This window comes from Ixodes scapularis, unplaced genomic scaffold (genome assembly GCF_016920785.2).
Source record: "Ixodes scapularis isolate PalLabHiFi unplaced genomic scaffold, ASM1692078v2 PGA_scaffold2__306_contigs__length_199485367, whole genome shotgun sequence".
Classification (NCBI taxonomy): Eukaryota; Metazoa; Arthropoda; class Arachnida; order Ixodida; family Ixodidae; genus Ixodes; species Ixodes scapularis.
Window position 1 is genome coordinate 119,729,571 of NW_024609857.1, and position 22,571 is coordinate 119,752,141.

At 45.6% G+C, this 22,571-nt stretch overlaps 2 protein-coding genes and 1 pseudogene across 2 annotated transcripts; 1 reads left to right on the forward strand and 2 right to left on the reverse strand.

Moving 5' to 3' along the window:
* Positions 1 to 1,737: 1,737 nt before the first annotated feature.
* Positions 1,738 to 6,150, forward strand: LOC115330270. The gene is made up of 4 exons (XM_040215651.3): positions 1,738 to 1,928; positions 2,543 to 3,239; positions 4,271 to 4,473; positions 5,458 to 6,150. Exons 1-4 carry the CDS (start codon positions 1,738 to 1,740, stop codon positions 5,939 to 5,941), a joined length of 1,575 nt encoding a protein of 524 aa, XP_040071585.2. The 3' UTR covers positions 5,942 to 6,150.
* Positions 6,151 to 7,556: 1,406 nt separating this feature from the next.
* LOC120844075 lies at positions 7,557 to 9,959 on the reverse strand. Its single transcript, XM_040215677.1, has 2 exons — positions 9,894 to 9,959; positions 7,557 to 9,140 (listed from the first exon to the last, which is right to left on the reverse strand). The coding sequence occupies exons 1-2, from the start codon at positions 9,957 to 9,959 to the stop codon at positions 7,557 to 7,559; spliced, it is 1,650 nt and encodes a 549-aa protein (XP_040071611.1).
* A 6,752-nt stretch (positions 9,960 to 16,711) lies between these two features.
* Positions 16,712 to 18,192, reverse strand: LOC115330446 (annotated as a pseudogene).
* Positions 18,193 to 22,571: the final 4,379 nt, after the last annotated feature.

Genomic DNA, 22,571 nt, shown 5'->3' on the forward strand with positions numbered 1-22,571 from the left:
AGTTTAGCAAATATCAGGGGTAGTACAAAACTGAAAAGAAACGTCGATACTCCAATAACTTAGAACTATGGTAATGAAGCAGTTTACTATGTATGGTCATGTAAGTTTAGCAAATATCAGGGGTAGTACAAAACTGAAAAGAAACGTTGATACTCCAATAACTTAGAACTATGGTAATGAAGCAGTTTACTATGTATGGTCATGTAAGTTTAGCAAATATCAGGGGTAGTACAAACTGAAAAGAAACGTTGATACTTCGATAACTTCGAACTATGGTAATGAAGCAGTTTACTATGTATGTTCATGTAAGTTTAGCAAATATCAGGGGTAGTACAAAACTGAAAAGAAACGTCGATACTCCAATAACTTAGAACTATGGTAATGAAGCAGTTTACTATGTATGGTCATGTAAGTTTAGCAAATATCAGGGGTAGTACAAAACTGAAAAGAAACGTTGATACTCCAATAACTTAGAACTATGGTAATGATGCAGTTTACTATGTATGGTCATGTAAGTTTAGCAAATATCAGGGGTAGTACAAAACTGAAAAGCAACGTTGATACTCCGATAACTTAGAACTATGGTAATGATGCAGTTTACTCTGTATGGTCATATAAGTCTAGCAAATACCAGGGGTAGTACAAAACTGAAAAGAAACGTTGATACTCCGAAAACTTAGAACTATGGTAATGATGCAGTTTACTCTGTATGGTCATGTAAGTTTAGCAAATATCAGGGGTAGTACAAAACTGAGAAGAAACGTTGATACTCCGATAACTTAGAACTATGGTAATGAAGCAGTTTATTATGCATGGTCATGTAAGTAAACGGATAAACGAACATACGTCTATTCCATTCCACTGATTTTTGTTTAGCTGAAGACTGCTCAGTGCATGGGAGACTGGGAAAAAAATGGTTGGAAAACTTTGACAGGTGGGTGCCACGATTTGTTTGAGTGTAAGAAAACGAAACTATGGTAATTCACTCTTTGGTAAACTACACAACGCATGAAAACAAATATCTAAGGCAGTTTGTCCAAAACTTCCATGTCCATAACATGGAAATTAGACATTCGAACACACATGAGAAATGCAAAAATAACTATTTGTTCACATCTATACCATAAAAATACACCACACTCTATGAAATTGCAAACCACTGTGACTTAAGTCCCAAAGTTATTTTTAAGGAGCATCCTTGGAATACATATCTACTAGAAAGTCACGAAATTTTGCAAAAAGTCGTCTAAGCCTCGTGGGGCGTTGTGGAGTGTCCGAGGGGGATATTGGTGGAGTATATGTCGTCGGTGGTGTGGGTGCACCACCGTATTCTGATATAGGTGTCGATTCTTGGGTTGCCTGGGGACTTGATTTCGGTTCCTCTGCTGAATCATGAGCCACTGAAGGCTTGGAGAGTGGGCAACCTCTGGCCCCACGGAGTTAAGGGACTCTGCCGAGACCGTTGCAGTGCTACATGACGGAAGCTCGCTGCAATACACGAGTCCCAGTTGGGATGAACTTGATACGGTGCTCAATATAGACCCCATGCACAATTGCGCACCCTGACGGCGAACTTTTCATCAGTTTCGATTTGCACTGCATCATGGGACAGAAATCGCCATGTTTAGGTCAGCGTTCTCGGCGCCTCTTTCCGTACCGTGAGGTAACCGCCAACGTGAGCATTCCGTGCTTTTGCGGCATACGTGCGTGCCCCCAGCGTGCCCCGTTGGCCCCGTCATGAGCGACGGCGTCTACCCCACGACGGGATGGACGAGCAACTTGGCTCGGCTGCCGCGAATCTCGTCTCCGGACCTTGCCCGCCTGGCGTCCTGCTCGGGAACCGAGAAGGGAGCTCGCCGGAGCTACAAGTTAGTTACGGAGAGCTACGTCGTTGCGTCGACGGTATGCGCCAACTACGACGAAGAAATGTGAGTGGTTATAAGTGTTTTTTGGGGGGAAGCGCGAACCTTGAGATCAACATTATAGCGTTGTCGGGTGAACACATGTGACGATTGTCTTGCACTGGCGACTCTTCGAGGACTAACTTTCGCCCGGTCTGTCCCTCGCCGAGGCAAACTGCATGCAAGCGACTTCCGGGCGGTGGGAGAGGTTTTTCGGGCAATCCAGAAACGAGCAACGCGACGAGCGATGGCATAACCCGTCGCTCGCCATATCGCTCACGTGCGCGCCCCGTTTTACGACTTGTTTGCAAGCCAGCGCTAGTCGGGCGGTGCAAGCTGAGCTGTGTGTCCCTGTGAAAACGAAGCTAAGCGCCTCGATTCGAGCGACGCCAGACCGTCACTTGGCTTGCGCCGCAGAACAGGCTCGCCCAAATCGGGAGCTGTGTAGCGATTCGCACGCGCAGCCATGTAGCAGGCTGCAGCTCTCAAACTGGCACGTTCTCTCAGAAATACCTAGCACTGATAATATATTTCACATTTTGCCGTGCCCTGCATGAGATGGCGCGGTGTGCCTCGCATGAAATGGTCAGGACCGTAATGATTGGGAACAGGTGCTTATCGCTTATCATTGTCATTTAAAGGGCCTCCAGATTCTTCTTGAGAGCCAGATGCTTCAGGAGCCACAAGAAAACTCAGCCACCCTACACCGTGAGCGCCACCATCACCAAGGACGGTGAACTTGTTAACGGATATTGCGAGTGCCCAGCTGGGAAGCAAGCCTGCAGCCACCTCCAGGCCGTCCTGAAGACGGTTATTTTGATCCAAGGCAAGGGATTCACCGAGGCCCCAGCACATCTGTCATGCACAGATCTGCCACAGCGTTGGAGAAGACCGAGGGGCCAGGTCATCAAGGGTTCAAGTGTGCAGGGTGTTGACTGGCGGAGGGTGGGCAAAGGACGACAAGACTTGCCGCGCTCATGTCGGCTGGACCTCAGCAAGGCTAAGGAGCGTACTATCAGTCAAAAGAAAAGCGCCGCGCTCCAATTCGCAAGCAGTTTGCAGCAGCTAGACGGGATGACCTCCTTGGTAGCAGTGTTGGGAGCTGCAGATCGAGCACAAGTGTGCAGCTCCAAGTGCGGCGATGTGCTTGCTTGCTCTCCACTCGCCTACCAGCAGCCACTTGTCCCATTTGGATTTTGCATCTTGTTGTGCGAGGAGCTGGAGGCACCTGGCCATCTGAACATCGGGCGGCCACTAGAAGAAATGGTGCCTTTTCTTGAAAGCGACGAGTGGACTGTTCCGGATGGTGTCAGCACGAAGGCAAGGCTTCTGTTAGAGGTTAGCTTTGTTTTCACTTTTTCCTAACATACTGGGAGCGTAATTTCAACTTATAAACTTTACTACCGCTGCGTGGTGTCTCAAACGACCAACCATACTCCATTTCAGTGCACAATGTTTATAAACCAAGAGCACTGTACACTCTTAATCACACTTAGCTATAACAAGTCCGTGGTTTTTCCGTCCTCCCATCGCCGACATAGCAGGTGCACTTGCAAACGCCGAACACAGGGTGCAGTGAACTTTTTCTTCCAGACTGCGCAGTGTTTTCGAGTGCACCTGCTATGTGTGCATTGGGAGGACAGAGAAACCGCAGACCGTCTGTTAGACTATCACTCTAGAATCAAATATTATTTAAGCTATTACGACAGTGCTTGAGGCAGATGCTTTTTCTCCTGTAAAAGATAATGGGGTCTTTTGCCTTGCAATGGAAGCTTATAGACTATTGCATTTTAAGGTCTCTATAGTTTAAGATAATGTAAATAACATTTTTTAGTGTGGGTGGTAGCTCACAACAGATGCCAAGACATATTCAGACTGCGACACCTCAAGCATCGCAATGCCGCTGGGAAGCCCCTGCCCCCTGACATACTCATACTCTGTCTCACAAGTAGGGGAGAAAGGGCGAGCACTAAGAACATTGGAGAGGAGAAGAGGTTTATCTTCTCTTCCCTTCGTAGTGGTTGCCCTTTCTCCCCTTGGCCCGCACTGCCTTCATCTACACTGCAAGCAACTAGTGGGATGAAGTACAATAAGGGCCACACTCTGGTCCCGTTACGTTTACCTTCGGTTTTACTTCAGGGATGGTTATTTCTGTGCTTGTTTCGTGCACATACATTTTCCAGAACCTTTTTGGGGCCGTGCGACCCTAAGACATTACTCTGCAATCCCCGCTTTGCACACCTCTGGTCTATAATAATTTGGAAAAAAATGTTTTAACAAAGACAGGAAGCCAGGAGTTTCAGAGAAGATTTGTGTTCACATCACTGTGTTCTTGTCTAAACTTGTTAATGTAATTCTGCTTGTTTCAGAAAATAACACTGACGCCACTTGAAGCACAGGACCTTGAGAAGAACTCGCGGAGGCAGCGCGACAGTGCTACCTGGCTTCAGGCAAGGCAGTACCGCCTGACTGCATCGAACTTTGGCACCGTACATCGTCACGGCGAGTGGACAGAGAAGGGACTGGCAAACCTGACCTCAACAAAGGATTTGTCCAGGGTTCCTGCCATCCGGTGAGCTTAGCATTTCAAAATCAGTTAAGCAAATTCACAGAAACAATGTTTTGCATGTTGCATGACCTCCCCTAGGTGTCTTTGGTCCAGAAACTGTTGCTAATGCTATGGGAGAGCTTTCTGGGGGGACGAATTCAGCTGCTAGTAGATTGTACAAAGCCTACTGGGAGAGGCAGAGAAATGGTGCCTGGAACATATCTTCGACCGGTATGAGTACCTAAAGCCCCTCAATAAAATCCATGCTTTCTATCAGTTTTAAAAGTACAGTCATTCATTGTTTTGTAAATGTGCGAGGTGCATGCCTTAATGAAATAACATGGCGTTTTGATAGCTCTGGCAGTGCATTGCCGTTACTTCTTTCCAAGGGCTGTTCAAGATATATGTCTCGTGCATTGGCACCCTTGACGCTGCTTGTAAAAGAAACGCTGATAAAAAAAGAAACTCGTTGAGCGGCTTTCTGTGAAACCACGTCTTTAATTCTGGTCCCTCGATTTCTGCCTGGTGACGTCAGAATTGAATGTACTTTTCCCCTATTGCAACACTGGTGGTAGTACACCAGCAGTGTCATGTTATAACAGGTTATAACAGGTGTATCCTGGCAGGCTCTGCTGCCTGCCAGTCGAGGGAAACCTCTGTTGCCACAAGTTGGCATGCTGCTACAGATACCTTTGTACCCGCTATCCTTCTTCACCATATTTTTTTTTACCAATAACTGCCACAATCGCGACACTCGACAGCCTGAACCACCCGCTCCTCTCACATAATTGTCCGACATGAAATAGTCTTATTTTCATACTGATAGAGAGAGGCCCACAGCATGCTGTCGTAGGTCTTTCATTTAACAGTATTTTATGCCTTACGATGAAAAACCAATGGTTCTGTAGTGGTAACTTCTAACTACGTGCTGATCTAGTTTGAAGAATGAAATAAACATTGTATATTACTTAATTTGAATTTTTTGTATTGTGTATCTACTTTTTTTAGGTATGGGATTGTCAACGAGCCTAAAGCACTGCAACGCTACGAGGACGTTTTAAAGAGCAGGGGCCGAGACGTCCATCTGTCGAGTGCGGGGCTGTTCGTGGATCCTGATCAACCATGGCTCGGAGCAACTCCAGATGCAATTGTGTATGACGCGACGGAACAACCACCATGGGGATGTGTAGAAGTAAAGTGCCTCTACACCTTGAGGAATGCAGATCGCGACACACTGCTCGCAAGTAACATTAGTGTTGCTTTTGACAGCTCTAACCGTCCGCATCTCAAGACAGAGCACCCCCACTTTGCTCAAGTGGTAGGACAGATGGGGGTAACAAACCTCAAGTGGGCAGACTATGTTCTTTATGGGATCAACTTCCTAACCATTCAGAGGATCAGGTTTGACAAGAATATTTGGGAGGACATAAAAGAGAGCTTAGACAACTTTTATTTCACTACTCTTCTGCCATACTTTGCAGCAAAGTCGTAAAGAGAAGCTGGTAAAATTTACCGGGCCCCCTTAAAGGTGCACTGAAGTCATTTTTAAAGAAGGTAATTTTTTTTTGTTATATAGTTTACAAGGTGTTAGCTACTTTATATATCAAGTTCTAGTATACAAAACTGCGGTCCACATTCTCTGGCCCAAGGAAAGTCGTACAATAAGCATAGATCCTAAGCAATTTTATTATAACTCGTTTTGAAAAGAGTCATACGCACACATTCTGATAACTATTTTCTGGCCGCAGGGGAAGCCATCGCTTGCAATTGGCCGACAATCGCGTTCGTCAACCACTTCACTCTGAACAAATATCCCATGAGAAAAAGCATGTCGGTGATCTTTGAGAACGTTTAAGTGGGAAATAGGCCAAGCAGGATTGTAATTTTGGGGTCTTAGAATCCTTAAAGGGGCCCTGCAAGGACTTCTTTAGTGGTTTTTAATTTCCACCGAACCTGAGCACACTGAACGTAGTAACTTAGTGCAACTTTTCTTTTCTCGAAATTCCCTTTATTTTAAAAGTTATATAGGCAAATTAAAATTACAAAAACAAGCAAAAAATAACCTCCCTCATGACGTCCTTGGTTGCTTGAGAGTGGTCGTGAACTAAAGGAGGGGTAGTGAGCTTATCGAGCGCTCACGGCTGCCGCACTCCTTGTGGACGGCGCGAGAGGGCGCCACTAAAGCATGTTCTGGATAGGCTGTGTGCAGCGGGCAGCTGGAGTGGCTCTCATTGCATTCGCTGCGCGATTAAATACTAATTCGGCATGACACTTTATTGGCAACAAACGACAGGAAACATGGGGTAAAGATCAGTTCAGAATGGGAGCCACTTTGCGCTACCATACCGCGAAACGGCCAAACCTTAAGACAAAGCTTCTCGCCGAAGGCCTTCGGAACGCTCACAGCCGGTCGGATCCTCCTGTCCATACGACCGCAGTGCCACCGCATTCATCCGGGACCTTTCCGTGTCGACGCCTGATCCCACTACTCCTTTCTAGTATGCGCCGCCTTTTCCACCGCTTGGTGGTGGGTATGTGAACAGGTTATTTCTTGTTTCCATACTTTATGAACTGCATTCATTTCTTTTCTGATCTAAAATACTGAACAAAAACTACTTTTATAAAAATATTGAAACGGTTCGCACCACTTATATTTTGTATTTCGACTAAAAAGAAGCTTTTAGCGGCTCTGACCAGTAATAAGCCCAGGACCAAAGACGTCACATTTTGCACACTTTCGGTACCGCGGGTCGCCCTCGTCGGTGGAGGAGGTTTCCGCGTCGTCCGGTTAAAATATTACGCACTGCTATTTAGTTACTCTCTCCGTGCCCGCTGTCTTGCCCGAACCCCAAGAGACGTGGAAACCGCAAAAAAGGTAGACGCTTAAATATGATTCAGGGCCCCTTTAAAGTGTGTAGATTGAGTTATCACCATAAAAAGACTATCTCAAAAATGACTTCAGTGCCCCTGTAAAGTTTGTACATGTAAATATTTTTTCTTTTGATTTTTGTAAGTAGAACGGACTTAAGGCTGCTTAGCCTTAAGCTTCTGTTTCAATACTCAATATTGATTTGTACAAATAAACAAACAAACATGTATACATTGGCTCAATCCACTTCTTTTAAAATAGAAGGTTGAAGGTTGCTCAGAAAAGCGCAAATAGTCCACATCTGGTTAACTATGGGACCAAGAGAGAGGGGAACAACTCTGTCAAATATATGATAAGTCTTAATGCGCTGGATTCTCCTCTCTACGTGAATCCGCAAAGAAGCAATGTCAGCCGTTTCTCGCACCTCTGCAACACTGAACTGTTGCTTCGTCAGAAACGGTGGCAAGTTCAATCCAATACCTTTCTTGTCCAAAAGATCTTTGATTTTAAATCCCTTGTCAGCCATGACTGTGTCACCTGGTGCAAACTCTTGTTCCAGAAACCCACTTCTGATCACAAGTTCTCTGTCTGAAGCTGACCCAGTGAAGAGCTCTGAAACAAAGCTCACAAGTCCGTTCGGTGAAATTCCAATTAGTCCCTTGAGAGTGTTTGTCGATTTATATGGAGAGTATGTTCCCGACTGCAGAACCAGAGAACTGGAGACTTCGCACCGATCTTCAGTGGCATCAATAATCACCCGTGTTGTTGGATACCGTGCCTTAAACTCCTCAGGCATGGTTGAGTCTACAATATCACGTGGTGGCCACCATGCCAGCTCCGACAGCCGGACATAGAGCAGGTTAACCCATGTTCCAAAAGCCCTCGACACAGTGCTGGTAGAGACGTTGAAGATGTGTGCCAGGTGCATGTGGAAATGACCAAGTCGCAGCTTGACAAGCGTCATGAAAAGCTGGTCCTCTTGAGATAGCTTGTGCCGACGACCTCTTGCTTCCCTATTTGGATGGTCCGGATCAGCAGTGTCACTTTCTGAGGCTACATACTGCAGTAATCCTTTAAAATGACCGTAGCTTTGCAGGCCAGTGTAGAACTGGATGCTGCTGTCGTCGTCTTTAAATCTTTCTGCCGAAAATGTCTTCTTCCGTTTGTCTGCCTCGGACAATTTTGTTTCGAGCTCTTGCATTTTAGCTGTGTGTTCATTCTTCAGCTCCTCGTTCCTCCGCATTAGACACACTACTTGTTCCTTTGCTCGTGCAAGGTCTCTTTTTGTTGTGCTCAGGATGTTGCTGCAGTTCAGAAGAATGTTACATTGATCCTTTAGCTGGACAAGCTCTGCATCCTTTTCTTTCAGCTGCAGCTTCATCTGGGTCAATTCTTCTGTGCAGGCACAGTTGCATTTGCCTTGTGTCAAACTGATGCTTGCAGGTGCATCTGTGTTCACCGCCCAGCCTGGAACTTGGCTTGTTGATGTTCCTACATCATTTAGGTCTGGGGGAGATGCCATTTCATCGCTGCAAAACACATCTGTACTGTTTGGTTCGAGGAATTTGGTCTGCAGGGGTTGTCGGTTGGGAACCGGTCGAGGTACGACTTTCTTGGTGAATTCAAAAAGAGAAGGCACCGCATTTTCCTTCAAATACTGTCGTCCGCTTGCCACATTGGGGACGAAGCTGTCCGGCGTGAAGTGCCTTGAGCACACCTTGGTTGTTTGCTGAATGCTGAAGTGTGCACCAGGGTCTCTTCTGATAGCATGGATCCACTTCCGCCGTAGTTTGTTCCCAGAAGGAAACTTGTGGAATGTGACCTAGTTCGAGAAAAAACTATAATTAGAAATGTCCAACAATCACTCTCAAGCCACCCGTAGTTCACATATGCTGTAAATGTTGCTAAACCATGTTTACGAATACGAGGGAAGCAACTGGCTAAGTTGTACTACACTTCCTAAAGCATAATAATGTGCTACGAGTTCAGTATAAATCATTTTCCGAAATTTTTTTCTTCACTTGTTTCAACCAAAAACCTGTTGAACTTGGCTGGCGTGAGCCGTTGGACCATCTCGTCCGCAAGGATTTGCACGTCGAGCCACGAGGAAAACAGGTCGGCAAATATGTTCACGTTCTCCGCTTCAAGGTTTTCAATCGCAGAGGCTTCTAGAATGTGCGTCCTAGCGTCAGCAGTGACTCCGCATCATACGCTACGCCTTCGGGAAACGCTCTCGTTCACAGGCACTGCACATGCTCCTCGCACGAAGTGATCTGTCAGTGCGAAGCTTTTTGTATACTTTCGTTTCACCTTACGACGTGCCGCATCTAAGAGCACGAGCTTCTTGTTCTACGGCGCACCTCGGCAGCACGAGCTCACGCTTCTAGCCTTCGCTACAGCACATTGTTCGTTCGTGATCGATTACTGAAAACGATTATTGACTTTAAGCGTACCGCGCCACCGGCAACGGTGCAGCGAACTAGCTCGCACGGGCTGTTCAGGTGCGTAAAACGCGGGTGAAAAATCGCGTGCGCGCCTGCGCACGTGGGTTTGTTTAGAAACTTCTACGGCTTACCTTTTTGCTGTTCTCGTCGCGGTAGCCACGCTGGCGGCACAGTGGCACACAGCACGTTTCAACCATCGTCTACCGTAGTGTAACACAGCCGCTGACACCAAGCTCGGCGCAAGGCTCAGTGTGCGAAAGTCGGCGCGCGGCGAGAGATGCCGGCCGGCGACAATCCTGCGGCGTGCGTCGTCTGCTCCGACGACCTAAACATGGCGGCTGGTCGTAGTTCCTGTGCGCGGCACTAGGGGCGCCCTTATACGCAAGGGGTCTATTGCACCGCTTAAAGGAATGGAAGGTTCAGGACCCTCCTGGACAGCGACCCTGGGGGCCTCTTGGAAGACTGCAGTCGGGGCAGCTGGCGGGACTGGTGGCTGGCTGCTGGCTTGGTTGACTGGAACAGCGGTGCGGAAGGCCGCTTGGAGACCGGAAACAGGAACGGCACCGGGGACTGGGGTGGCGGGAAGGCCTCTGAAAACCACCGCGTCTTGCACGGTGCAGAATACCGCAGGAACGGCACCGAGTACCACAGGACTGGCGGTGGATACGACAGGAACGGGAAGGGCACCGGGTACCGTCGGTACGTGGGCAGCACCAGGCACCACAGCTACATGGGCTGCAGGAGCCGTAAGATGAGGGACAACGCCTGGCACCGTAGGAACATGGGTGGCACCAGGGGCCGCAGGATTATGGACACCAGGTGGCACAGCAATATGGCCAGGGCCGTGTGCCGCAGTTGCATGGGCGGCAACAGGGGCTGCAGTTGCATGGGCAGCAACAGGGGCCGCAGTGGGACAAACGACATCTTGGGCTATCGGGACAGGCACGGCATCAGGGGCTGCAAAAGCAGGGCCGGCAGCAGGGGCCGCATGGACTGGAATGGCAGCAGGGGCCGCGAAAACAGGAACGGCAGCAGGGGCCGCACGTACAGGAGTGACGCTGGGGGCTGCGGCACGCAGAGTTGCAGGTGTCAGACCCTCAGGTGGCACGTGGCCCAGGCTTATAGCTGGAGCCGCATTAGTCGAAGTGGGGAATATTTCATCGTCCACAAGCCACAGAGGCTGACGTTGGGGTGGTTTCAATGTTGTATGTGTCATCTTGGCTGCATTCCATATGGTTCCATCATCGATCTATATGTGGCTGGTCCTACTTGTTCGTCTATGTGTTGCGGTGGAGCATATTTGTTGCACATTTTCCCTCTAATGTTTGGGTTTGAAAACATTTACTGATTGCCCAGGAGCAAAAGCAGGGTGCTTGACTGCCCGTTTGGCATCTGAACACTTTTTCATCTTCGTTTGATATTCCTTGACTCTATCGGGAAGTTCTTCCTGAATGGCATGTGGAGGGACGGCGGACTCTGGGGTCCCTCGTCCTTGAAGATGCAGCCGCGTCCGGTGGGCGCGACCATGTAGAAGAAAAGCTGGCGTTTCTCTAGTTGCGGCGTGGCGCATACTCCAGTATACACGGAGATATTCTGTAATGGCTTAATAAAGTGAACAATGTTGGACGAGAGCCAACTGAATAATAGACTTAAGAACTCAATGGAATCTCTCTACCTGTTCTACACCTACATATTTAAAATCAACAGGGCCCTCCGACGCGGTCGAGACAATGTTCTCCTGGATGCCAGGTCACTTTGGGATTGTGGACAATGAAGAGGCAGATAAGTTGGCCATTTCTGCTCAAGGCTCATGAGTAAAATCTAATGTCTTACCGTACCAGGATCTCGAACCAGTTTTGAGAAAATGTATTTTTCACTCATGGCAACTGGAATGGAATACAAAAAGCAACAACACTTTACATTAATAAGCACATTCTGTAAATTTGGGAAAGCTCCTTCAAGGTGTACCCACATGGTGGACCAGACCGCTGTTTTAGCCCATGGACTGTAATCTCGCATCATCGGTTTGCTTAGTCCAATGCTGTTCTGCAGATCGAGCAGCGTGACTCGTCAGTCCCGAGACTTCTATCTTTTGGCAGTGTTTTTGAAACTTTTTTATTGCATGTCACATGAAGCAAATGCACATTAAAAAAAAGTAAGATTGAAAAACACAAAGGGATATTACTGAGCTTCTTTGTACCCAAGTATGTACTGTGGGACTTAACGCTTGTGGAAGTCCAGGAAACAGTTTATTTTCTGTAGGTGAAGGAAAACGTGGCATTTTGTGCCTCCACTGTCACTGTTGCAGTGAGGGTTTTTCCACTTCGTCTGGAACTTGAGCTTCACATGTTTAGGATATTGGCCAGTCATGTCGTACCATACTTCATCCGTAGGTAGTGTAATTACCTTGGTCCTCTTGCTTGTAGTCGGTTCTTCGTCACCTTGCGCATCTTCTCGAGACCCCCTTGAAGTGGATGACTTTACTTGTACGAGCGCATTAGCTATAACTGCTTTGAAGTGCAACCGATTCAGCCTGTCCTTTTTGAGAACTATGGCATTGTCGCAATCTCTCTGGCACTCTATCCAACTATTGCAGCATGCCATGTCCAAAAAGTGTGTAAAAACGAGGACCTTCCATTTCCTACTGCGCACAGTGATTTGATAGTATGCAACATAGTGGTCAATCAGGTCAAGTCTGCCTATGTGCTATTCTATCTGGCTACAATGTCAGGCTGTGTGACTTTGACCCTCTTCGTCTCTGGCCCCCTCCGGCATTTAACCTCTGCCGCAGTAAAACAAATAGGTCCTATTCGCATAAGTACATTCCTACTGTTCAAGAGTACATATCTCTACACCTGTGGGCTCTGTTGGCCACCATTTTTGCAAAAGAACAAACGAAAAACAATTGAAAGTCACTTTGACATTTTCATTAAAATATGGTAGGTCCTGAAACTAAAGCACTTTATCCTACTACTTAGTTATATATTCCAGTGACGACTGAGCATATGGAAGCACATAGTTAACTTATGCAGTGAGAAAAATACACTTTACATTTTTGCCAAATGGTGACACACCGTGCAAGGTGAAAAGGCAATTGTGCATAAGTCAGAAGGCACTATCTGTGGTACATTTTTTGCTAGCAGATGTGGTTTTACAGTTCTTCGTTTGAGCATTCACCAGCTGGTTTTTTAAGATGCATTCATACGCACTACTCTTCGATGCTTGCTGAAGTTCCTTTAGCCTTGTCTTTACCTGAAAAGAAAAGCACATAAGAGAAAGTAAAATTTTATGGTTCAATAGGTGAAGCATTGACGGAATCACACCCATTACGGTGGCAACGCTAGGTATTGTCTATGTCCCTGTCCTCGCTTATCTTATCACGTCATCGGAAAGTTACTCTACGGAAATTTCACCCATTCGGCGATTTTCTGCAATGATCAGCAAACCGCCTCTTGCACGACCAAGTGAAGGACTGAGGGTTAAATTTATTCTCCTGGACATTTTGTTGCGATACAAAAGTTTTAGTTATCCCATACTTTCTTCGTAATAAGCCATAGAAGCAAAGTATTTGGGACCCCCAATGGTAGGCATTGATATTTAAAACAATAAAGAGCTCTCTACCTGCTTAGCTGTTGCTTTGTCAGGCTGTGGTACAGCGTCGTCCTCAGATTCCAAATCCGAAGAGTGGACGACTGTCTTCCGAAGTTTTTTCATTGCCCTCTTCTTTTCAAGAGCTTCTTCAGTGTGTCTGTTAATTGGAACAGGAAACCTACTTCTTTCAAGGCAATAGGACAAGGCAGATGCAGTAATTGCCAAACATGTAAGATATAAAGGTGCAAGTAAAATCCTTGTGCGATTGTTTTGTATATCTTTTTTAGCAAATAGTTCCACTTTTATCCTCTCATTCTTCGTGCTCCTTCCTTAAGCCTGATTAAATACTCTAAAGTTAGCAGCATGTAGAGAGTGCGCACTGACGAGGCAGTTCCGCACGCACTAAATGGGCCTTTTCCATAAGTGTTGGGTGCCATCTATCAGCAACCAAGAGAAAAGTTTTTGATGACCTGCTTTTGTCGTGAGTGGCATTGCGAGCGACCGCCGACTGCAGCGCCGCGACGCGCCTACGCACGGAGTACTCTCGCTCCGGGGTACCAGCGGATGGGGAGAACGGCGCAACCATGTGAGGGCACGGCTGGATGTCGCTGACTACACGTATTGCCTTTAACCCGCAATAAATCATTGTTATACCCGAACAACGGCTACGACAGCTTTGTTTCTGGTTCTGCCCGTTCCAAGCTATGTTGGCTGTCTGAACACGGTCGGTAAATGCGATCAGAGTTTGCTTTCCTCTATCCAACGTGATCGACGAGCACATGTGTTTTCAATGACTGCTATGGAGGGAGGGGAGGGAGGGAAGGGATGGAGGGAGGAAAGATTTTCAGAGGTAGCATGTCTGGCCGAGCACGAAGGAGCGGCCGACCTTGTCCAGCTTCTTGGCCCGAACCCAAGCACGAAGGAGCGGCCGTGGACAGGGATTAAGGGATTAGGGAAGGCTGGCTGGGCAGCTGACTCGGTGGTCTCCCAGGCTGGGGGCGGGTAAGGACGAACGTGCCCATCTGCAGGCTTCAAGAAGGGAAGGAGTCATCCCGGAAGTGGGTCGTCTAGCTCACTGAGCTGACAGCGAATGGATCATCATGGAGAAGAGATTTGGCCGAAGGGGTCGGTTCACTACACATGGCTCGGGACAATGAAACACTTATTTGAGAAGCCTGTATCCTCCGCCCCCTGTGCTATAACAGTCAAACGATACAGGGAATGTTGCTTTGAATGTCCACAAGTCGGACCGAAACTGAATCTCACTATGGAATTGTTGAGAGCGATTCCGCTGGAACAGAAAAAGTGGGACGCATGTGTCCTGCTGTCCCATAAAAGGTTAAATTGGATAGAAGTATTGTTTCAATTAGAAAGTCCTGGGATTTTTCTAAACCGAGTCACCTTTAGGAAATACTAATCATTCATTTTCATAGACTTCGGATTTTCAATACATACCTTCATTTGGCATGCTGCAGTAACTTGTCAGGGTCCACATGTCTCTCAATGATGCTTAGAAGGGCTATCTTTTTTTAAGCCTTTCCACCAGGTCAGCCAACATCACTGGACGTGTAGATGATCATTTACTATAAGGAGTTTGTGCATTTCATTCCTACAATCTGCTTTTTTATTCTATTTTTTCACCTTGTGAGAAGAATGGAAGCGTCTACGACACATGGCCTAAACAAAACCCAGACATTTAAATGCACAGGATGCATTTTCATTTGAGATTGCAATACAAGCACAACTGAAACCAAGGAAGTTCTTTTCACTTGTTGTGGGCTTGTCAAAATTGAATGTTCCTCTTTATGATAAAAGGAAAAATAGATTTATATTTAGCAGACTTTGGTGAAGGGTCCGCGTTCGAGGAGCCAGAAAGCGCGTGTGCAGTGTTTTAAGCGCTATTAGGCGCGTAGAATTAATGCGGGAATAATGAGGGAAAAGAAGGGAGGAACGACCACAAACTGATATACGATTAAAACTCCTGCCGCAAAGCGGAGCACAACGAACTTGCTACGCTGACGACTGCGACGTCGCAATTTACTTTCACGTTACGGGAAGGGTGTTTTCTAGGAATAGAACTACTGCTAGCAAAATAATGCCTAAAATAACGTACTGACTTTGCAATATGATTTCGATTCTCTATCCAAAGATAACTCCTTCAAGTTCAAACATAGTACATGTTGTGCAGAGAGATGTGATTAAAAGTTACAAAAATATATCTATAGAAAGAAATAACATTCTGTGGAATGAAAGAGTGTGATTTGTATTAAACAATGACACATGGTAAGATGTCCAATAAATTACTGGGAATACACAACACATAAAATGACCAATACACATCTTGCAAATGACTAGAAAGTAAGAAAATGAAAATGACTGGAAAACAGGAAAATGAAATTGACTGGAAAACCCAAAACATTAAAGAAATAATCTGCAAATTATTAAGAAAATCTTGTTTGATCACTAGAAATTCAGCAACAATAATTAACAATGGTAATGCAAACTATTCTGCATATCTTGTGAAATTCTTAGGAATACACACTAAACGTTGAACAGACGACAAGAATATATTGCATACTATGCGGAATGACAAAGAATCCAGAAAAAATGCCCAACACTTCATATAAAACTTGTTCATTTTGAATACCTTGCGAAATGACTAGGAATATGGATAACTTCAGCAAGCATCTTAGAACACCACTGCAAAGTTTGATGCATAGTGTTTGAACCAAGAGTGAAATATATTTAAACAGAGGACACTAGAAATAAAGAAATTATATCTTCAAAATAATGTTATTGACTGTGGCAGAAAAGAGCAAATAAAGAATAACTAATTAACTGAAGTTTGTTAAACAACTTTTAAAATACTGCATTTAGGGTATTGGGTTATGTTAGAAGGTTGAAGGTGGCCATATTTCAAGAGTTTCATTTTATAGAATTGTCCTAACCAGTCCGTGTTCAGAAGTGTCTCTCTCCAAACCTTCCACACAATACAGCTAAATTTCATGCAACTTGTAAAGATTGGCAGTGGCACCGCTATTCCTGTGTTGTATCCTGTTTAGCCAGATTTTGCAGAAAGTTTGGAGAGGATTATATTAGATCACAGGCTGGTTAGGTTAATTCTACAAAAGTAACATTCTTGAAATTTAACCACCTTGATTTTTTCAACATGAGCACCTATCCTAACAAAAGTATTAAAACAGTCAATTATTGAATTTGAGTACATTTGTACATGTATTGCACTCCCTAACTTTCACCAGGGTCGATGGAGTCATTCTGAAGGATCCATTTTTTTTTTTTATATCCAGTGTGCTTTGCTTAAAAACATACTTTCACTCTTGTTTGAAGCACCCTGTATTTACGCCAGCCTCATCTTTTTGAGGAGCTTCTGCCTTTCCCTACGGGATTCTTTTTCCTTGTTGACCGACTTCATATAAAAGTGTAATCTAGTCAGAACATAGAACTTTAATAAATTCACTGTAGTCAACTTATTGTGAGCGACACAGCCAACATGGTCAAATGAAAGGTTCTGTACAAAGGACAAAAAATCTGCGACACTCAAACAGTGCAACTCGTAGCTGAAAAAAGACATTGAAAGCGTTTCCGATGCAGTCACAAAGTTTGACAAGGCTTCAGTAGGGTAAAGTAGACGCCATGGTCAAAAGCTTTTTTGAAGCACGAGCTAGGATTTTGCTCGGCCTGCAGAGGGAGCACAGTAAGTTCTGTAGCACACTCGGAGCACAAAGTTTTTTTTTATTATTTTACGTGCAGCATAACCAACAATGTAATAGACCAGCCTACTGTCACATTTTTCAATTGCCAAGCTAGAGTGCTCCCCTATTGATGCTGTTTCTTTTGATGAGGCAGCGCTGGCAGGACATTAAGTTTCATACCCTTTGGCTTTGATTATCGTGTCAGCACCTTCCAAGCTGCCACCATCTAGGAGTTCATCCACAAGACTTGAAATGTGGGTCTCACCTTGGCCTAGGGCCTCAGTGGACTTAAGAAGGTCTGTTAACAGCTCTGGGGAAGAGTTCCCCGACTTGAGGGGCTTTGCTACATTGTAAGAACTTGAGCAGTTAACAATCAGAAAAAACTGCTTCAGCATAGGATGGTCATTGCACCCATACGATTGTTTCACAAGAGAAGAAAAGTTCTCCATTTCGTCCTGACTTAAGTTTGCAGTGAGAAGGTAGTCCTACCCCAGCACGGACGTTACATAGTCAAGAAGGGAAAGCGTACTGCTTATTTTCACATGCAGGCTTAAGGCTGTGCTTGCACCAATGGAGCCACCATTGTGCTTGCTGGCATACATTTCCCACTCGTTAAGGTAGGTCAGAAGATCTGCCAAGAGCGCAGCATGTGAATTATGTGGCTTCAACGCTATGGAGTAGATTCGAGCCGTCATAAAGATTAGTCTTTACATCAGCCTCACAAAGTTCTCGGTTGGTGTGATGGATCTAAATGCCATCTTATTTTTGTAAGAAAACAGGCCTTTGAGCACCTCCTCATTGAAAAGCTTGAAGGCCAAGTTGACCTTCATCATTTCAAAAGGATTAGGATGCAAGTGTGATTTTGTTATGGTGGGCATAACCTTAAGTTTCACGTTTGCCTTATCACATTTCCACGCCTCCTCAACATGCTCGATGCGGACATGACCATCAGGAGTCTGCACACCAGTTGACACTACAATGTTGCGGATGCATTTGATAACGTGTCGGGAGTCCGAAAGACTGACAGACAAAGAACTTTATTGAGGTCCTGAGTAGCGCCGCCCTTAGGGCAGCACCGCGGGCCGCTCCCACGTGGGGACGGGGAGCCCTAGCCTCACCGCCACATCGTGGGCTCTCTGGACAGCCCGGAGTTGTGGGAGAAGCTCGGAACTCGTGATGGCAGAGCTCCACTCCTCCTCGGTTACTTGATTGGGCCCCCGTCCGAAAGAGATTGTAAACTTCTCCATCTGTCGACAGGATGACGCACCTTGCAGCAGATCTCCTTTGCGGATGCTAAAAGAAACAAATGTATGTGTTTACACCCATTACAAAAAAGTATGAAGTGAAAGCGCACAACCCCTGTCAGATTAAAACATACTTACCTTTTATGCCAAAGGATTTGCACATACTTCAATTCCAGGAAGCTGCATTTCAGATAACGAAGTCGATGAAAAGGCCAGCCTGCTCAGCGAGGAGAGTAGCCTTTAGAAAGATCTTTGAGAGGGTGCCTGCCTTCACGTTGCTCCTTGAAGCGAATGTTCCATGGACCCGAGTCCAGTCGCCTGCAGAAGCAGTGAATATGCATGCATGACAATTGGGCTTGAATTAAAAATTGTATTAATCAAGATAATGTTATAGGCGAATCAGTATCATTATTGATTGACTGAAGTAGGTACATCCTACCTCCTTCAGTACTGAAAAATAGATTATGCAAACAAAATGCTCACAATGAAAGGACTGGAACATCACGACCAGGCCATGGTCACACGTCATTTTCTGGTCCCCAGGAGTAAATGAGCTGAGGTCAGCAAAACCTTCTAGTGCTCCCAATGACTTGACGCCTCCGTGAAGACTGAATGCAATGCCTCCCCGTGAAGGCTGAATGCATTCATTTCTTTTGTTTTCAGCCACGTATATAGGTCTGCAGGCAAGATTTGGAAGGCAACGCAAGAATGCTCTGCTTGCAGATGTGCTCATAGAGTTTTGGGCTTCTCATTCGCATGAGGATACATACTAGTATCCAAGACTTGTTGTATTTCATCCATTGACGTGATTTTCTTGAAGCAGCACCGAAACGGCAAGTGACAGCAGCTTGCTGTTTTGGTGTCAAGCCAGCCAACTGCTCTTGGATGATTTTTGACAGCAGCAAATAATTTTGGGCCGGAAGCTGTTCACTATTCTCCTTTGCCACTAGCAGCTTCTTTTTTGTCTTGGAACAGAGCATGTCTTCTTTTCGATTGCTTTCTCGTGGAGCTAGAGGTTTTCTGGTTTTGGATAAGCTTTTTGAGATATCTGCAACGTCTGGCAGGTCCACGCCACCTCGGCCTCACCAGCCTCGCCTTCCCTTCGCTCACGCAAGCTCTACCGGACAGAAGCAAGCGCAACACTACGGCCACTTTCTCAGTGGTAGAACTGCTGCGACAATTGCGCCAAACTATGCCAGGACGAATAACCTGCTACATGCTGCTCCAAAGGCTGTATTTGTGCCATGTGTGCGCCAAAAGGGAGCAGTTCCCGAAAAGGAAGCTGAAAGTGTCTGGCATCTGACATCTTTGGTGGTGCCACTGAAAATTAAGAAAGTGCAATTTTATTTTCTTGATGCATAAGTACTATGTGCAACGAGCAGGGCTGCTCGAATATTCTAATTTTCTAATAGTAGTTTCAAATAATACGTTATTTGATATTCACTTCCAAAGGAAATTTATATTCATACTTTTCGAAGTGTTGATCGTGGCGGGTTAGCCCCCTTGAGTGCACTTCTCCTCAAGTAGAGCTGCTCTGCTGAAAACCAATACCCGCGGAGCGGGCACAGCGATCTCGCGACTCGCTTCGCTGCAGCGCAGCCACTCGCTTAGGCAGAAAGCACACCTTCAAACTAGTATGGTGCACTGTTGTCGCGGCGCCCCTATCGCGAGGGTTATAAAAGAGCAAGCACGAATAAGGATATGGTTGCAGTAAAATCTTCCAAAATTTAACTGTGGCTATTACGCAAGGGTATATGTTAAGCAGCAATGTTCTAAAAACCTGTAATCATCACTCGTGCTTTTTTTTTTTTTTTTTTCAATTCAGAATCAAAGAAAATATTTTCGTATAGGCAGAAGATTTATAAATCTCTCAATTAGGTATGGCTGGGCCTTTTTATAGGTTTAATTTTATGTCAAATCTGTCATTTACTTGCCATCTCAATGTAGGTAGTGGACATTCTGAGGCTACAGTCAATAAATATAGCTAGATTAAATTGAACAACTCATAAGTGGGCAGTTAGGAACAACCTTTGTGAGTCCAGTTGAATTTTTGTTTAAGCATGGTTTAACTGTATGTAGTAAAAGGCGTGGAGAAAGGTGCAAAAGCTCGTCAATATTTAATTAAAAATGATTTGGTCAAAATATCTATTACTATTCACTTTGAATTTGCTTCGAACCTAAAATTCATTTTTTGCACATGCCTAACGAAAAGTTGTCAGTTTTTGTTTGAACGGTGCTCACATCAATCACGATGAATAGCTTGTGCTAGTTGTGATCGGTTAGAGTAGCAGTGTGCCCTGCTTAGCTGCTCTATGAACAGCAGCAGGTTGAATATAGTGTTCGTTTGATGTTGAACTCGTGACAAATATGTCACCGTGGTACAAACCCTCTACAAAGTAGCCAAAAACATCTTTTTATGTCAAACACGGACTGCAGATGCAATTCAGACATCTACAAAATTGTCAGCGTATGATTGTTCAATAAATGACTAAATATCTGTACAGGCCAGGTCTTCTGTAGGCATAACACTTTTAGCCTCGCAACGCTGCAGTCTTTTCTACAGGCTAACTTTCAAAGAGATTGTATAATTTCTGACATGAAAGCTCAAAATTGTCTGGTTTAAAAGTGGGAATCTCTGCTCCAAAACCCGTTTTTTCCTGCTACAAGAGCTGCTGCAAGCACCACTGCATTCTATACAACCACCCAACTCATATTTGACAGGTTCCCGTGCACATCACGCTGGTTCATATATAATTTGAACTTTTTATGGCGGGGCATCAAAAAAGTCACGTGATGCCCTCCCTGTGGGCTTGGATTTGCAAGGCACGCTTGATGTTGAAGTCGGAGGTGCCCCGCATGAGGATTCTTAACATCCGTAGCCTTAGAGTCGGCACAGGCGCCGAGGTGCAAACTTCCTCCACGAAGCCGGTGACACCCTTGTTGGGGCTCCGGGTTCTCGTTCGAAGTAGGTCTTCGGCTCTCTCTCGGCAATGTTGGTTGACAAACGTCCTCTTCAGCTCACCCTTAAAAACGTCCCACGATGTCAAAGAAGTGTCATGATTTTTGTACCAGTGCCTAGCACTCCCCTCTTCCGAGCAATAGAGGTTTTGCAGGCACTGCTCATCAGTCCAGCCATTCTGGCAGGCGACTCGTTCTTACAGGTCGATCCATCTTCAGCGTCTTCGTATTGTTCACTGTGCAACAGAGCAGCTGTCCATGGTGCAACGGGCAAGTAAACGATGGCATAAGCGGCCAAGATCTGCGACTGGCTGTCCATCGTCGTCTTTGGCTTAGACTTATCCAGCAGCAGACCAAATTCTGGAGCCTCTCTTTGGGTGCGGCTGCTGCCCTGAATTCCCGGTTCCTCTGAGAGTGGTCTTCTCACAGGGCTTGGGGTCGAACTTGGTGGATGAGTCTTTGGGGGCAAATGAATAACATTGGGCATAGTGTGCTTCCCCGCAGCTTCGCCAGTATGTCACGAATGACAGACGATGAGGCAGGAGAAAACGAAAATAATAAAAATTTTTAAGGGGGGCGAACTTGTGCCAAATTGGAATTGCGGTGGGTCCTTGAACATATTTGTCAGATTTGCAACTTTCTCCTAATATCACAAAAACGTGTGTCATTCTTCGGCATACATACAGCTTATGTGGCAATTTATGCGTAAAGATGTGAGTTTAGTAAACTGCACCATTTTACGTGTGGCAATCATGTTTTCACTTGTTTTGTTTAAGATAGTATACTCTTATTTCAGGTAACATCCCACCTGCTTGTCCCTTGCACAGTGTACAGCCTGCTTGATCTCCATCTTTTGCAGACGCCGACCCCACCAGCGTACTTAGCTGTAAAATGGAGCTTTGCCTACCGCTGCTTTGGTTGACATAATAACCGGGCTGAAACATTATTGTCTGTCGTCCTTGCCATCAACTTTGGTTACCTTCGGTCACGTTTATGCGGTAGCTGCCTCCAGCCGATTTTGATAGCGTAGCGGGAGATGCACACGCAAGGACAACTGCCGAATCTTTGCCGGATTTTCCTCCAAAAATTTGGCGAGTGCCGAATTTTGCTGAATCCGAACTTTGACTCATTCGGCCCATCACTACTGCTTACTCTCCCCCATGGTGTAGTACTAAGGATCAATAACATGAAGCACAGCTGTTAATTTGTTCCTTATCTCGCATTCGTTATCATACTCGCATGATCTGTTGCAACACCACATAGGTTAGACACGAGCACTATGCCATTATTAGGCTAGGACTCG

Excerpts from the sequence above, each read along its gene's own strand:
- LOC115330270 (XM_040215651.3), top strand. The coding sequence starts at position 1,738 with ATGAGCGACGGCGTCTACCCCACGACGGGATGGACGAGCAACTTGGCT. Across the intron at positions 1,929-2,542 it reads GCCAACTACGACGAAGAAAT|GGCCTCCAGATTCTTCTTGA; the intron begins GTGAGTGGTTAT and ends TGTCATTTAAAG. Across the intron at positions 4,474-5,457 it reads TCCAGGGTTCCTGCCATCCG|GTATGGGATTGTCAACGAGC; the intron begins GTGAGCTTAGCA and ends TACTTTTTTTAG.
- LOC120844075 (XM_040215677.1), bottom strand. The coding sequence starts at position 9,959 with ATGGTTGAAACGTGCTGTGTGCCACTGTGCCGCCAGCGTGGCTACCGC. Across the intron at positions 9,141-9,893 it reads GCGACGAGAACAGCAAAAAG|GTCACATTCCACAAGTTTCC; the intron begins GTAAGCCGTAGA and ends TTCTCGAACTAG.